Source organism: Rhagoletis pomonella, unplaced genomic scaffold (genome assembly GCF_013731165.1).
Source record: "Rhagoletis pomonella isolate Grant_MI unplaced genomic scaffold, Rhpom_1.0 Rhpom_scaffold_00003, whole genome shotgun sequence".
Taxonomy (NCBI): domain Eukaryota; kingdom Metazoa; phylum Arthropoda; class Insecta; order Diptera; family Tephritidae; genus Rhagoletis; species Rhagoletis pomonella.
Window position 1 is genome coordinate 97,806,476 of NW_023458557.1, and position 15,638 is coordinate 97,822,113.

Below are 15,638 nucleotides of genomic sequence, written 5' to 3' on the forward strand. Positions count from 1 at the left end.
AAAATATTTATATGTATCATGCTGATAACGAAGCTTGTCAAAATTACCAGCACAAAAACAGTTTTAAATAACATTGATAAAAATGACCGAAACCTATGGCCAATTTTGTTCATTGCCAGTGATCGCAAAGGCCACAAATTAACATATCTACATACATAAATATGTACGTGTAACCATAAATATGTGCTTGCGTGGGTAATCCAAACGGAGTTAAGTCCTGGACAATTTTCCAAAATTAAAATTTTGCTTTCCATCTCAAAAAGTCTAGCAGCAACTATTGATCGGTATCAATAAAAAAAGCAAATCTCGCTAAGTTGTGAGTCCCCAAGTACGTAGAACCATCTATTTCGGAAATTCATTTACATGTGCATAATGCTGTTCCATATCTCTTCCTTTATCTCCAATGGGAAATGCTAAGTGAAGCTTAGCTCTTCTCCAACTGGTCTTTCTATCGCCGAGAAGGTCTTCCTCTTTCCAACAGCGGGATCCGCGTTGAACACTTTCTGGGCTGAAATGCTCGTGTCTATTCGTTCTATATGACCGAGCCAGTGGCACCTTGTCTATGCCGTTTTAAAACTCATACACTCATCGTTATATCATCCGTGGTATTCACCGTCGCCAATACAAAAAGGCCGTAGAATCTTTCTCTCTTAGGGCCGGTTGTTCAATGTCTGATTAGCACAAATCGGAGGTAAAAGCTCCGGTTAAGCACAACTACTGCTCTATCGATCACATGTTACATGCATGATGTCGAAATCGTCGATAGTGTAGTGGTAGTGATAACCAGACATTGAACAACCGGCCCTTACACTCCAAAATACTGAATTGATCTGAGCTCCGCAGTAGCACATCAGCCGGGTTGCCGTAGAGTGCAATGCACCAACATCAAGTAAACGCAGTTCACGGTAGAGCACTAACCTATGGAAAACTTTCGATATATTTACTCACAGCTTGATTCTCTTGTTGTAGTAACGGTTTACCGAGCCCCACCCAAGACCGTCAGTTGTTCTCATCTTTACCTTGCAACTCCGAGATACTGAGGCCAAGAGGAACCGTTTTATAGTAGGTTGTCCAAATCCAATCTTAATTGGGGCGAGGCACAACTCTTCTGGTATGTTGTTCAATCGAGAACCAAGACTGTTTCCTGTCGGACGGGCGCCGTATGTTGTGTTTGGGTAGAGTTTCATTACGAATTTGAGCTTACTGTGGCATCGCATAGGAACTATGTCGTGCTCTTTACCGTTAACATTGGCCTTTCGTCGTGGAAGAATGTTCACCTATCGTCCTGGTTTTTATCCGCCAGCAAATGTTTGCCTGCTAAACAATGACTTGAGGGTTTCGTTTCAACTTCGAAGCATTTTACAAATAACTAGTGGTGTGATCTCATATGCCAATGACTAATCGATTTTGGCACTCGTCGTTTATAAAACTAACGGCAATCCCCTTTCAAATCTGGACGAAACAGGTCAAACTCGAATGAAGATTGCAAGTCGACAGGCCCTTAAGGCCCATCTACATAGAATTTTCGCACTGTGTTCGCTTTCGCCTCGTTTTAACAACAGTGCAAGCAACACCAGTGGGAAACGGTTCTAAATTCGTACCAATTATTTTTCTAGGGTGTAACATATCCAAATTAAATATCTCCCATATTTTTTTTATCACCCCTAGTAAGTACATATGTATATATGTATGTATGTATGTGTCTGCATCTAGTTCAATTGCGCCTACACGTCTATCAGTCGCACAATTTTCCAGCAAAAGTATCTATACATACATACATACATGTTTTCATACGAATAATTTTTGCGTAAACCTATATAAGTAGGTGTTTACATTATTTTACTTAGATTTTCAGAATATGTAATTTGCATTTTCGAGTGTTTGCCAAGAATATGTGCTGCACGGCAGTGATAATGGCGGCCGCTGTAGCCGTGTGGGTAGAGGTGCGTACTACCACTACGTACGACCAAGATTCGATCCCTGGTCAAAGCAACATAAAAAAAAAAATTTTTTTCTTACGCAGAGTTCACACGATTTGTAAATTTGGCTTTCACAGAGTTCAGCTCAATAGCAAGTTTCCAAAAAAAAACACCACTCTGCAACGCTAAAAATGGACCAATCTGTAGGTACAAATCGTGTGATCCCTGAGCCAACCCCCGAGTGTACATATTTTTGTCTTGAAAAAGCTTCTCATAAAATCCATTTGCCGTCCGGTGACGACGTAGAACTGTAGGTGCCTCCACTTGTGTAACCTCAAAACGCACACGACAAATTGAGGGAGAAGCTCGGCCAAATACTTAGCAAAAGTGTAAGCGCGAAAATATTATTATTAATACCAGTATACACACATGCAGACATATGTGCATAGATGGATATGTATTTGTTGTGTTTCGAGTTATTTTGTGCTAATTAATAAGTTTCACTAGCTTTCGGGAGTGAATGTCAGTGACTTTGTAAGCTATTCATGCTGAGATTGAAGCGGTATTAAAGGTAAGTAAGGTATTAAAATAGCTGATAGAAATGTATAAAAATTTAATTTTTCTATATAATCTCCCTCTACTTCAATACACTTCTTACAATTATAATAAAGGGATTTTCAACCAGTGAAAAAGTATTCGCCGTCTTTGTCTTCGAAATGCTAGCCTACTGCCGCCTTCATTTCTTCTTCACTCGAAAGTCTTCGTCCTCGGATGTTTTTCTTCAAATTGAAGAACAGAAAGTAATCGCTGGGGGCTATTTGTGGACTGTATGGTGGGTGGTTGATTTCTTTAAATCCGGTCTCGATCAGGACTCCTTTAGATTCCCCGCTTCTCGACAACAACTTGACGCACTTAGTCTCCGTTCATTTTAGTTTGTTTAGGAAGATAGTCGAAAAGAACACCTTCAGAATCAAAAAAAAAAAAAACAAAAACAATTGTAACGACAGTGTTTGAATGCCCTGACCTGCGATCATCTTCCATCGACTCCCAGCCATGCTTGAATTCTCGGCTCCAATGGTGGCAAATGACGGTCTAGGCATACGTGTATACATTTTACACTGCGTCTGGCAGTTTAGCATGGAGTTAACATCTTTGTTATCATTGATATTTTGCAAAAATATTCCTTTCGAGCCCCCAACCATTTGACGATAGCATGCGATATTTTCGTGCACAGCACTGATAACCTTTGCACCCGATATTCATTATTTTTACATGCAGTTGGGGGGTAGCAATCAACCGTTCAGTGGGGCTTTAGACAAAAACAAGTAAATATGTATGTATGTATGTATGTATTGAAATATTGATGTTTTGAAGTCATATTTGTGGCGCACAATGGGACTACAGCAGCCAAAAATAGTGAAAACGGTCTAGCGAATTCTAAAGAAGCAATTACGCAGACTTATAGCAAAATATCTAGCTAAACCAAATCAAAAAAAAAAATGGACGACCTGAAAGTAGATACAAAGTACAAAATAAATTTGTAGGAAAAATTTTTGATTTTGTCGCTAGTAATTTAAATTAATTTTTCTACTACATTCTGCAAACAAAAAAATCAAAACACACGAAGCAATCTACATACTCACGAAGCTATGGGCTGAATTTTTTAAATATGAATTAATCATATTTTTTTAATTTTAAGTCCTGTGTTCTGACGAAAAAAAAAAAACTAAAAACGTAGTTTTCTATAATTGGCTCCTAGAGTTTTGCGAGTATATTGACTTTGTTGTGTGTGCTGTCGCAAGGTGTAATAAGCCTGTAAGTCTGATTGATGACCAGTTTCTTTTTAATATATCAAGCATTGCTTTAAATTTTTATATACATATCTACTGAACTAGATAACACAGCTCCACTTGAAGTTCTATATACATATATCATTTTGTCATTATACAATTCTTGAAGTGCTTTATTTCTTGACGAGATCCGTTTTCGACGAAAAAGTCATCCTTGCATTAGCTGCATAGCATAGGTAGGTGTCATAGTGAGAAACTAAACTCATCATTATCTTCCAAAGTGGAAAATTTTGGAGTAAACGAGCAAAAAATAATAATTAAAATACAACATTTTTTTTAGAGTAAGTGAACTATGATATAAGCCGATTTTTACGTTCTTTCAGATGTATGCTTTTCTAGTTAAAGTTAGCATATACTCTGAATTTCATCAAACTCGTATTAAATTTACAATTTCCACCCAAAAGAGCTGTGGGCGTGGCAGTGCGTTGACTTTCACTATTTTCCACATTTCTTTATTCCTTAGTGCAGAATAGAGGATACACGAAATTACCGCAAATTTGTAGTACGGTTACTACTTTTGGCCGCAGCTTACATGGGGACATCCCACTGTGTGGCGCTGCATCAACGAGCCGTGGCGCTCGGTGAAAACAACACGTTGTTGTTGGCAAGTGCACGCTAGTCAACTCATTTACTTTACACTCTTACACACGTATGTATTTACACACATACACACATACATACATATGTACATAAGTATAAGATAGTAAATAAAATGTATTTTAACCATAATATGTAATAATAATAGATTGGCGCTTACACATAAGCTAGTGTTTGGCCGAGCTTCTGCTCCGGTTTGTGGCATGCGCCTTGATGTTTTCACACAAAGTGGAGAGACCTACAGTTTTACGCCGACTCCGAACGGCGATAGTATTTTTAAGAGAAGCTGTTTTTCATGGCAGAGTAAATTAAATTTTCTTTGATCACTCTCCAAAAATGCCCACTCAGTTGCGTATGTATACGAAGGTGATCCAAATAAACTAACCTAACCAATTTATTGCTTTAAAAGAACATATTTACTGAGAAGTAAATTCTCTCATTTGGAAAAGTTTTTATTCCAATTTTAAAATGCGTCGGTGGGTATTTGAAATTTTCCATGTAAATAACATGTAAAAAAATTGTATTACATTAAAAAAGTTATAAATATTGAACCGTTTGAGATACAAATTTTTTCTACGCATATTCTTGTAGGGCATTAAATTCTATATGAAATGGTGTTGATTTTTCCTAAAATTTTGTATAAAGTTTGAAACTGTGATTTACATGGGTTTGGCTAAAGCTTGGACGGTAGTTTTATAGAAAACAATAAGAATGTAGCTCGAAAAACATTACGATTATTTAAAAAAAAAAAATTAATACGTGGTCATTTGTTTGAATCACTGTATGTACTCGGGTGTTCGATTATTTGACTTTTTTTTTTTAACTGGGTTTCGAGTTATTCGAAAAATTGCACTTTGAAAAAACCCGGTTGCCGATTTTGATAAAAAGTTTCTTCGGAAGTGGAGTAAAAGTTCTCTCCACTTGTGTCACAACATGAAGAATCAATTGGAGGAGAAGCTCCATGGAAAACGTTGAGGCGCCAAACATTTATTTATTGGAATCAAATATGATATAGATGTATGCACTGTTCATCCCCAAATAACTAATGATATAATTTTTAATTTATTTAGGGGTTTCCCTTAAACTGGAAATGCTTTTAAAAGAGAGGTCAAGATTTGTATGAAATAAAAAAAAAAACGGTTTGTTCGAAAAAAAATCCGGTTTATTCGATGTTTGAAAAAATTACGATTTCACATAAAAAAAACGAGTCAATCAATCACCTTAATCAGGCCGATTCTGAACAGAAACTCTCTGGGAGTTTTTTCTCTTTTCCCTTTCCTCCTATCATGAATAAAAATTCCCTGAGGACTTTTTGTTTAAAAAGGCGGAGTTGAGCTGTCAAAAAAGTGTCAAACAGCTCTTTCGAAGTTCTTTCACCCAAATTTTTGGGGAAATGCTACTCCCTGAGAATTAATTATTGAAGGATTTATTTCTCAAACCTCGACCTGTTGTAACCGGCGGCATCACTACTGACGAATGCGGTTTCAGAGCTCTACAACAGGGACTTGCGCAGCTCAGAACACGGCTCGAATCGTCACATACGATATCGTACTACTCGTCACGTAAAATCACATTTTTCGGATTATGACATACGTGAACGTACTCTTTCTCCCATTCAGTTTATACTGCCTGACGTATCACGTAATTTTCTTTCGTATCGTTTTCGATCCGTGAACGGATGTTACAATTCGAGCCCAGACTTTAAAGTGACACCAGACAAGGCAGGAATTGGACTGACACAGCGAGTAGGCTATTTGAGCGACCAAGATCTGCTGGCAGTGCTGCTGCTGCAATGGACGAAAAAGCTTATAATAAGTTAAGGGTAGTCTATATTATGTCTTATTATAAGGCCATATGTAAGCCCAATTTCGAATAGGCGATAATGGTGACTTAACACACAAAATCCATCGTAGTCCGATTTTTCGTGCATGCTTCTGGTAGATTGCAGGGACAAGAGGACAGCGACCTGGCTAGCTTCGAAAGCACCGGCACACGAGGGCTAGAAGGGACCGAAGAGAGGCGATGATATCTCTCCGGTGGAATCTCCGCTGGAAATATCATATCACGGTGTTCCTGCCAAGGAGCGCTGACAAATGCCAGCTCCCGCAAGTATTTCCGAGCTAGTGCGCTTGAGCTCGACCGGCATAGCGAAAGCGAATTACGGCTCTCCAACCTGGACGAGCCCCAGCTATGATCCCGCGACACTTGACAGTAGCCCAGGTCAACTTGCATCACGCGGTGGCTGCTTCGGCGGTCATCGCCAGTATGTTCGCCAAGGCCATGGACGTACACAGATCAGGTAAGGGGCCTCAACAACAACAAGGTAATCTGAACCCCCCCCCCCCTTGCGAGAGGCCTAGAGCGTGTGCAGTACTTAATAAAAGTATTAATTATTTTTCTAATTCTAATATAGGACCTGGTCGCATGGCAAATGACGCTACCGCCAAGTGACGGAAGTTTGGAGATCGTGTTCATTGCGGCCTACTTCCCAGGGGACAATAATAACGTGCCACTACAAGAGGTACACCCACTGGCGGAGTACTGTAAGAGGAGATGTCTCCCACTTATCTTGCAATGCGATGCTACAGTGTAGAGTGGGGCAGCACGGACACAAACCCTACAGGTAAGTGTCTTTTAGAGTAGATTCTAAGCGAGGAACTTAACATCCACAATGTTGGCCAAACACTGATCTTCGTTACGAGGGTTAGGGAAGAGGTACCTCCGGTTACTCTATGGAGGGTCTCGTCGGGGCCCTCTCCTTGTCAGACCACAGGATTATCCAATTTGTACGGGGAACAAAGGACAAAGCAGGCGAGACCTTAAGGATAAACCTAACTGACTTTCAGTCAAATAACAGGAACGTCGACTGTATGAACGGCTCTATAACTGATGCCTTTCACTCCAGCGTACAGGGCCTGGGCAGAGTATACAGCCAATCTAACTAATTACAGTTAAGAGATCAGGAAGGCCAAAGGTGGTAGCTTCAGGAAGTTCTGTGAGGGTATTCCATCGAACCCTGCAGCTGTGAGGCTGCATAAAGCCTTGACACCTACTCCGTTAACAAGAAGGGGAGGGCACTTGCCCTGTTCTCGGCAGACTTCCCGGATGCCACTCCGACTTCGGGGGAGTTCTCATGCCGACAGATTAAGCCATCCCCAGCGGACTGGAACCTGGATAGGAGTCTATTCACCCACCGGACAGTGTGCTGGGCCTTGGACTCTTTCGAGCGGTATAAATCTCCTGAGGTGGATGGCATAAGTCCAGTGCTGTTGAACCAAGGTAAGGAGATCCTACTTCCACACATCTCCGAGGTGTGGCAAAGGGCTCGGGTTATTTTTATCCCGAAGATAGGAAAGAGAGACTACTCTCTCGCTAAGTCCTTCAGGCCGATAAGTCTAACGTCTCTAAAGTCTTTTCTGCTTAAGGCAATGGAGAAAGTTACCGACCATGAAATCAGGTACAACAACCTGAAACAAGCGCCTTTGCATCCTGAACAGCATGCCTACAGAGCGGGTAGGTCCAGGTACCCTGCCCTGTATGCCCTGTCTACGGAAGTACAAGGCGCCGTTGAGTGTGGTGAGACAGTACTCTGTGCCTTCATGATGGTGTTGACCGGGCACTTGAAAAACGTAATGTGCAGACAACTATCGGTAATTGCATAGCTAGGCTACTTCGCACAAGCATAGTTGAAACCGGCTTCGTAGACAACGTGGTACACCTACATAAGAAGAGCACATTGGGTGAGCCCACCTGGGCTAAGGCAGGCTAAAGTACTTCTTGAAGGCTATAATACCAAAAGATCTAGGGAACTAATAACCCTTCAATAGACTAAGACTGATAACCAGGCAAGGCTGAACAACCTCATTGTGATTATTGCCAGAGAGAAGTTCATGAGAACTCTCTGCTCGTACCTAGCACAATCAAGGAAGACCTCTGGAGGGGAGTAACAGACTCAGAGATCAACGCCGGTTTACACCTGCTTCGCGAGTGCGAGGCGGTTGCAAGATGGGAGAGGTACCTAGGGCAACTCTGACCTAAGTTTTTATTGGCACGAAAAACTGGCCCTGATAAAAAGTTTTATACCAGTTGCATCGTAAAATAATTTGAAAATTGTTCTTCCAAAATACCTTTCTTTAATTCAAATGAACATGATACATACATACATACGTTGGTTGGATACATATGCCGATTGCAATAGTACCAGACAAAATGGAAATTTCAAAAAATCATAATTACATAACCGTTTTCTGTTACAATTTATTTTTTATACTTTTAAGTTGCGTTAATAAGAATCGTTCATGCAATTTTGTTGCACAATTTTTCTTTCCTTTAATGAACAAAAAACCCAACGAATATCTTTCGTTTTCGACGCTTTTAAAAGTATAAATGATAAGCACGTACATACATACTTATGTATTGTGTGTATATAAAAAAAAAATATTTTTAAACATATGATTAGAATATCTTTCAGTTATAGTAGTTTATACAGATTGTTTTAAATTTTGAACTGAGAAAAAAATTTAAAATTGCTGGAAGAATCTATAAAGGTAAAGAGCCAGTGTTGTTATTTCTTAGTTATTTTCCCAATTGGAATTTGTGGACGACAGTCCGACTAATTATGCGAAAGGATATTGTTGGGGTAGTACAAAAGAAGGGTAGAAATAAACGAGCAAAGTATACGTATTAGACAATTAAAAATCGGAATTGAACATACAGACGCAACAAAATATTTTGGCGATGACGGCGACGTTTGAGTGTTTCAAATGCGTGTGATTTAACCGCGTTACCGACGCATCTGAAAGCCGGTCGAGCCATCAGGTCCGCGTGGCAAACGTAAAATACTTTCCTGCTGCTGCTGCCTCAGGGCCGTAGACGATACGCTGCCGCCGACCACAGGCGACCATGTTTGATGTTGCGTCTGCGGCTGCAGCTTTGGTTGTTGCTGCTGGTGCTGGTGTTGTAGCGTAGTCGGTAGCGGAAGTGGCAGCAGCGCTGACATTGAACGAGTGTTATAAGCGGGTGGTATCTGCTGTTGTTGCTGATGTTGTTTTTGCTGCTGCATGTAATAATAATTAGCTTGCTGCTGCTGTTGTTGCTGCTGATTGTAATAGTTATTGTACAAGTTTAGAGGCGAACCATTGCCACCGCCGCCGCCGCCATTATTGCCACCAGACTGATTCCCCTTGGGGGAAGTTGCGTTACCCTTGTACGAATTGTTTGTGCTGGCAGTTGCGTTGACGATGGCGGTTGTTGTTGCCGCTGTACTATTCGAAGTATTTGCCGCCCTACAAAGTTATAAAGTGCGTTTTACGTTGGGGAAATAATCAATTTATTTGTATGCTGTACTAAAATCTCAATATTTTTACTTACCCCGCTTCGTCTTCGGGATTTTTTGCAGATCCCAGAATGCGCAAACGTGCCTCGGCATATTCCTGTTCGCGCTGTTGCAACGTTTTGATAGGTTGACGCGGTTTTATGCCGTTGTTACGCGGCTCCATCGATTGGGTGGGGCGACGCAAAATTTTCACAGTCTGCAAATTAGTTGGTGCTGCATATGTTGTAGACTGGTACTCATCTGCCGGTTTGTGTAGCAACATCATTACCGGCTGAAATGAGGCTGCCATATCTTCGAGCGGCGATTTCAAATCCGCATCGGCAGATGTGCCAGCTGTTGTTACTGATACATTACCACCTGTGGTATTACTTGTACATGCGTTGCGCTGTAGCAATTTCATCGGAACGGTTGCGGCGACAGCAGATGTTGGAAAATCAGCTTTGGAGAGCGTAAATTGGTCGGGATCAACTGTGGAAGTTAGTTTAGTGGTTTGTGGGTAAACAGCTAATAAAGATGCAGGTGTGTTTTCCGAAGTTGTTGGCAAATTTGAGCACAGTTTGGCACTATAAGTTTTCTGCTGTGTATCCCGTTGCTTCTGTTGTATCTTCTGCAGTGTGTTTGTTAACTAAACATAAAACGAATATAAAATTTTATCTTAAAAATAAACTCTTCAATTACTACATAAACAGAAACTACTCACGCCAACTTCATCAATTTCTTCCCAATTGTCTAGCACCTCGTCACCATTGGACATTTCTGGCTGACAGCGACCTGTAGATTTTGCTGCACAAAGTTCTACGCTCCTGATCTTTTTACAGTCTTAATCCAGTCACGAAATTTGCCGAATTTCTATTTTATGCTGCGATTAAAGCTTCAAAAAGCACAGCAATTTGTCTTTCGACCTTTTTGACTAATTTCAGTCACTTTTTCTTTTCGTCTTTTGTCCGCTTCTACGCTGCCCGTGCTGCTGTTGCTCTGCTACTGCTCCGCCTTGCTTTTCTTTATTCATGAATAATCCATCTGTAAATTTTATATTATTTTTATTTTTGTTTTCTTTTCCACTGTTGATGGTGCAAACAACTCCAAATTGGTGGCAATGAATGATCGTATTGTCGCCCTCTTTTTAGGCTTGCTGACCCAACCGTGGCTGCTTTGCTGCTTCCAACTGCAAATTTTCCACAATGGCTTTTCGCTAATTCACAATTTGCGCTCTCCTAGCCTATTTTCAATAAATAGCAAATTATACAAATTGATTTAACCTTTTTTCACATCGAATTTCACACGTTTTTCAACGAATTAAAACAAAATTATGTGAAATTAAAGGTGGAATAAATATATATTCCTCTGCTGCCGTTGCTGCTGCAACTTCCACGTAGGGTTCGAACGATACTATCGATATTGAGTAAAAATCGATACTGAGGGTATAAAAATCAGTACTTTAATACTCGATACCTTATTTGGAAATTTTACTCGATACTTTGCAAAGTACTTGTAGTATCGAATACTTTTTAAAAAACACACTTTCTAAATTTTTTCTTCCATTGGCAACCCAATTTTCTTTGCTTAAGGCTGGTATACAGTTCTCAAGAAATCCGTCAAGGAAAATTTGCCATTATTTCGTGTGTGTGTCCAAGGAATTTTGACATTTTCGATACTTCACAGCCTGTTGCCTCACTCTTTCCTCAAGAAATAATGGAACGGGCATATATTTCTGTTGCAAACCTGGGTTGCCTTGAGCTCTTTTTTCACAAAAAACTTTAGAAATCCGTAGTAAAAAGCGTAGCAAATTTCTTAAGAACTGCGTACTGCCTAAAGGAAATTTGACTTAAGAAAATTTCTTAGCCATTTCTTGTACGTCATTTTGTATGGAATTTTAGCTTTTCTTGAGAACTGCATACAAGCCTTTAGTCCCCTTTCAGACACGTCAAGTCTGGAAAGCAATTTTTTCGCATTCTCTTTTGTATTTTCTATTTGCTTCCACACGCGTTAACTTTAATTAAATTCAAGTCCTTGGTTCTTTAAATGGGAAGCAACGAAAAGATCAAAAGAGACAAGAAAACTTGAAACGAATTGACGGTACGGAGGTATCTGTACCCTTCCCCTCTCTTCTCACCTCCTTCGCCTACGAACGAGCAGACTTGAAAGCAAGACTTGACGTGCCTGAAAGGGGACTTATATGAGGTGCAATCCCGTATTCCTCGGACTCGGACTAGTAAAACTTCCAAAAAATTAAAATTCGCTCAGAGCGAGAGAGTAACATTGAAAAGTACGGGATCACTTTCTAGTAAAAAATGGTAACTTCTGTCAACTTCAACATAACCTCCAAATTTTGGTTGTAAATTTTTGTTTATTTTGCATGTAAACACACTTACATAGCTCACACATGTAAATAACCAAAATTACTTTCAAATTCATTAGAATCCACTTAAACAAGTAATTAAATACTTTTCAACATGAATTAGCAGAGTGCACTTTTCTTTTTTTACAATTTGGTTGCCAAACACACTACAGCTGATCGTTTGACACACTCACCAGAATTTACCAGCAAAAAGTGCTCGGACTAAAACTGGTAACTTCTGACAGAGAGAGAACCCTATTTACTCTCTTTTTGTCCTCTCAATAAACAGAGAACCGAGTACGGAATCGATTTCCAGTAAAATCTGACTGATTCTGACTATTTCTGACTAGTCCGGACTCGTACGGGATCGCAACTATGAATTACTATCATTAACTTTTGTCCATCACTTAAGATAAACTGAAATTTCGTGTAGTATGTTGCATAACAAAAACCAAATACGTTAAAGTTTAATGGCCTTATTCATAAAAAATAAAGTAGGTTTATAGAGCTTAATAAAAGGACATTTTCATAAATTTTTCAATTTATAAACCTTTTTTATTTTTTATGAATAATGCCATAAAACTTTACGCAAATTTCACGAGAATGCAGAATTTTTAGAAGCTACTACCTACACCGTTAACTTTTAATTCAAACTTGCACATTATTATACTTAAATTGAATAGGCTACAAAAATGCATACCCAAAAAGTTTACAAAAATTCTTAATAAAATTAGAAATTCGTGAAAGTATATATAAATGTATGTATGTATGTATGTACATTTAACGTTAAAATTATTTCTAACGTGAAAGTAAGTTCTGCAATGAAATAAAAATCAAATATTTTAAATTTTTATTGTTTTAATCTCTGGAAATAACTAGACATACGATTGGAGAATAAAATAATTTTAGTATCCCAAAAAACGTATTTTAATCTGATACTGAGTAGTATCGAAACTTTTTCCCCGATACTTTTACAGTATCGATACCATGTGCTCGATGCCAGAATGAATACTCAGTATCGATAATCGATACCAAAGTCTCAAATTTCGAACCCACCCTACTTCCACGAATCAACTCACCTTGCTCTTTCTGCTGTCATTCGCCAGGTGAGTTGCCAGAAGGTCAAAATTCGAGTTTGGAGACGGACCCGATAGTCAAAAAACGTAAATCAACAAAGAACGTAAATCTATAAAAAGCAACAACTCGTTACTTTGAAAATGTGCCGATTTTGACAGTATCAAAGAACGTAGATTTACGTTCTTTGGTTTCACAGCTAAATTTTCATTTTGCCCTTTGTGACGGTAAGATTGTTGATATTTTAATATAAAAACAAAAATTGGATTTAAAATAGCTTATTTTCTAAAATTTGTATATGGTCAAATCCGGCAAAAATATCGACAATTTCGATCGCCTAAAATCTCCAAAAGAATAGCAGACACCCCTAACAACACTCAACATCTAGTTGCATGCGCGCTACACTGCCAGATTTCGCTAATTACGCAACGTATGTGATACTCTTCCATGTTTACTGGACAGCAATAAATTGTATCCTGTAAGGACGGCCAGTTGTAGATTTACGTTCTCTCTTTACGTTCTTTGCTAGTTCTTAACTTAACCTCAAGTTGAGCTCAGAACAAAATGATTTTTGGGTTTTATCATTCTCGTAAAGAATCGGCATCGAGAATCGAAAAGGAATTACTGGGTATTGAAATCGTCTTGAAGTAGTGTGTACCAAGTATTGGGTACCAACAATTCAGCACATCACAATTGTTTTGTGCTTCCCTCAATTAACCAATAACACTAGCTGGCAGTACTAAAATTAAAATTAATCAGTGCAGCATTATACATAAATATATCCAAAAGCCATATTGGAGTCGATTTAAAGATAGCATAGAAACGATACACAAATGGATTTCACAACATTTGCCAAGCCAAGCACTGTGGACTCAAATAATGATAGGAGTATTTCGGACTTGCACTTTTGGAAGCATGTGGAATATATTGAAAATCATGGAAAAGATCAGGACGATTATGAATACTGCATGACCGAATTTCTGCGAATGTCAGGCATCTATTGGGGTGTCACAGCATTGGACATTATGAACCAGTTGGATCGTCTGGATCGTGCTTTTATTATAGATTTTGTACGCCGTTGTCAATGCCCAATAACAGGAGGCTTTTCGCCTTGTGAAGGTCACGACCCTCACATATTGTACACACTGTCGGCCATACAAATTCTCTGCATTTATGACGCATTGAATGAAATCGACTGTGAAGCTGTTGTACGCTATGTAATCGGTTTACAACAATTTGATGGCAGCTTTTTTGGAGACAAATGGGGTGAGGTTGATACACGTTTTAGCTTTTGCGCTGTCGCTATACTTTCGCTATTGGGACGTATGGAAGGCACTATTAACGTTGATCGTGCAGTCAAATTCGTCATGTCGTGTTGTAATCAAACAGATGGCGGTTTCGGTTCAAAGCCAGGAGCTGAATCCCATGCCGGACTCATATACTGTTGTGTGGGCTTTTTATCGTTGACGCAAAGACTGCATTTAATTGACATCGATAAGTTAGGATGGTGGTTGTGCGAACGCCAATTGCCATCTGGCGGTCTAAACGGACGCCCTGAAAAACTACCGGACGTCTGCTATTCGTGGTGGGTGCTCTCATCCTTAACTATATTGGGGCGTTTGCATTGGATCAGCGCTGAAAAGCTGAAGGAATTCATTCTATCTTGTCAAGACACCGAAACGGGAGGTTTTGCCGATCGTACTGGCAATCTGCCTGACATATTTCACACGCTCTTCGGAATTGGCGCGCTTTCGCTGCTGGGCTTCGAGGGACTCAAGCCGATCAATCCAACGCTATGTATGCCACAATATGTAATCGACCGCTTGAATGTTAAACCGCAAATACTGCCAAGACCATAGGAAGAGGTATGTGAAAGTGCGGATTTTAATTGAATTACAAGATAGAGCTCTGCGGAAAGATGTAGAAGCAATTTTTTTTACCAAAAGTGCTATTTAAATGGAACGCATGTTTGTTTACGTTTTAATACCAACTAATTAAATATATCACAACAGCGAAGATTTAAACAATACACTTAACATAACAAAAATGTAAAACCATGTAACATGATTTTTATTGTATTGACCGTATCAAAGATATATGTAGCTTTATTTTTTCATTAAACAATTCAATTATGTACCTATATTTAAGCTTAGTTTATAAAGTTAAATAGACAATGAAAGTAAAAGGACCATTGTAAAAGACCTACAGAAAGTAAAACGTAGAATAATAATGCGATGGAAATTTTTAACGATAATAAATACACATACAAACATACAATTTAAAATACATATAGCATAGTTTTTTAATTCTTGTAAATTGGCAAAGCAACAGCAACATACAAATATTTATTGCGCGATTTCAGCATTATTTCAGAAGATTTTCGGTTCAACAGCAACACATAAAGAAAGCAACAATATTGCGGTAATTATAACGTAGCTCGGGCATACCCATACGTAGGTATGTATATACAAATTTTCTTTGGACCTTTTGTGAATACGCCAAATTGAGGGATTCAAATCCACCAG

The 15,638-nt window shown here is 39.1% G+C and overlaps 2 protein-coding genes and 1 long non-coding RNA gene across 3 annotated transcripts; 1 reads left to right on the forward strand and 2 right to left on the reverse strand.

Moving 5' to 3' along the window:
* Window positions 1–2,321: 2,321 nt before the first annotated feature.
* LOC118735920 lies at window positions 2,322–3,432 on the reverse strand. The gene is made up of 2 exons (XR_004992658.1): window positions 2,944–3,432; window positions 2,322–2,881 (listed from the first exon to the last, which is right to left on the reverse strand). It is a non-coding gene; the product is annotated as an uncharacterized LOC118735920 (long non-coding RNA).
* A 5,160-nt stretch (window positions 3,433–8,592) lies between these two features.
* Window positions 8,593–11,091, reverse strand: LOC118735921 (phospholipase D A). The gene is made up of 3 exons (XM_036465951.1): window positions 10,402–11,091; window positions 9,737–10,326; window positions 8,593–9,651 (listed from the first exon to the last, which is right to left on the reverse strand). Exons 1-3 carry the CDS (start codon window positions 10,453–10,455, stop codon window positions 9,150–9,152), a joined length of 1,146 nt encoding a protein of 381 aa, XP_036321844.1. The 5' UTR covers window positions 10,456–11,091; the 3' UTR covers window positions 8,593–9,149.
* A 2,630-nt stretch (window positions 11,092–13,721) lies between these two features.
* On the forward strand, window positions 13,722–15,401 carry LOC118735923 (geranylgeranyl transferase type-2 subunit beta). Its single transcript, XM_036465957.1, has one exon. It carries the CDS (start codon window positions 13,947–13,949, stop codon window positions 14,970–14,972), a length of 1,026 nt encoding a protein of 341 aa, XP_036321850.1. The 5' UTR covers window positions 13,722–13,946; the 3' UTR covers window positions 14,973–15,401.
* Window positions 15,402–15,638: the final 237 nt, after the last annotated feature.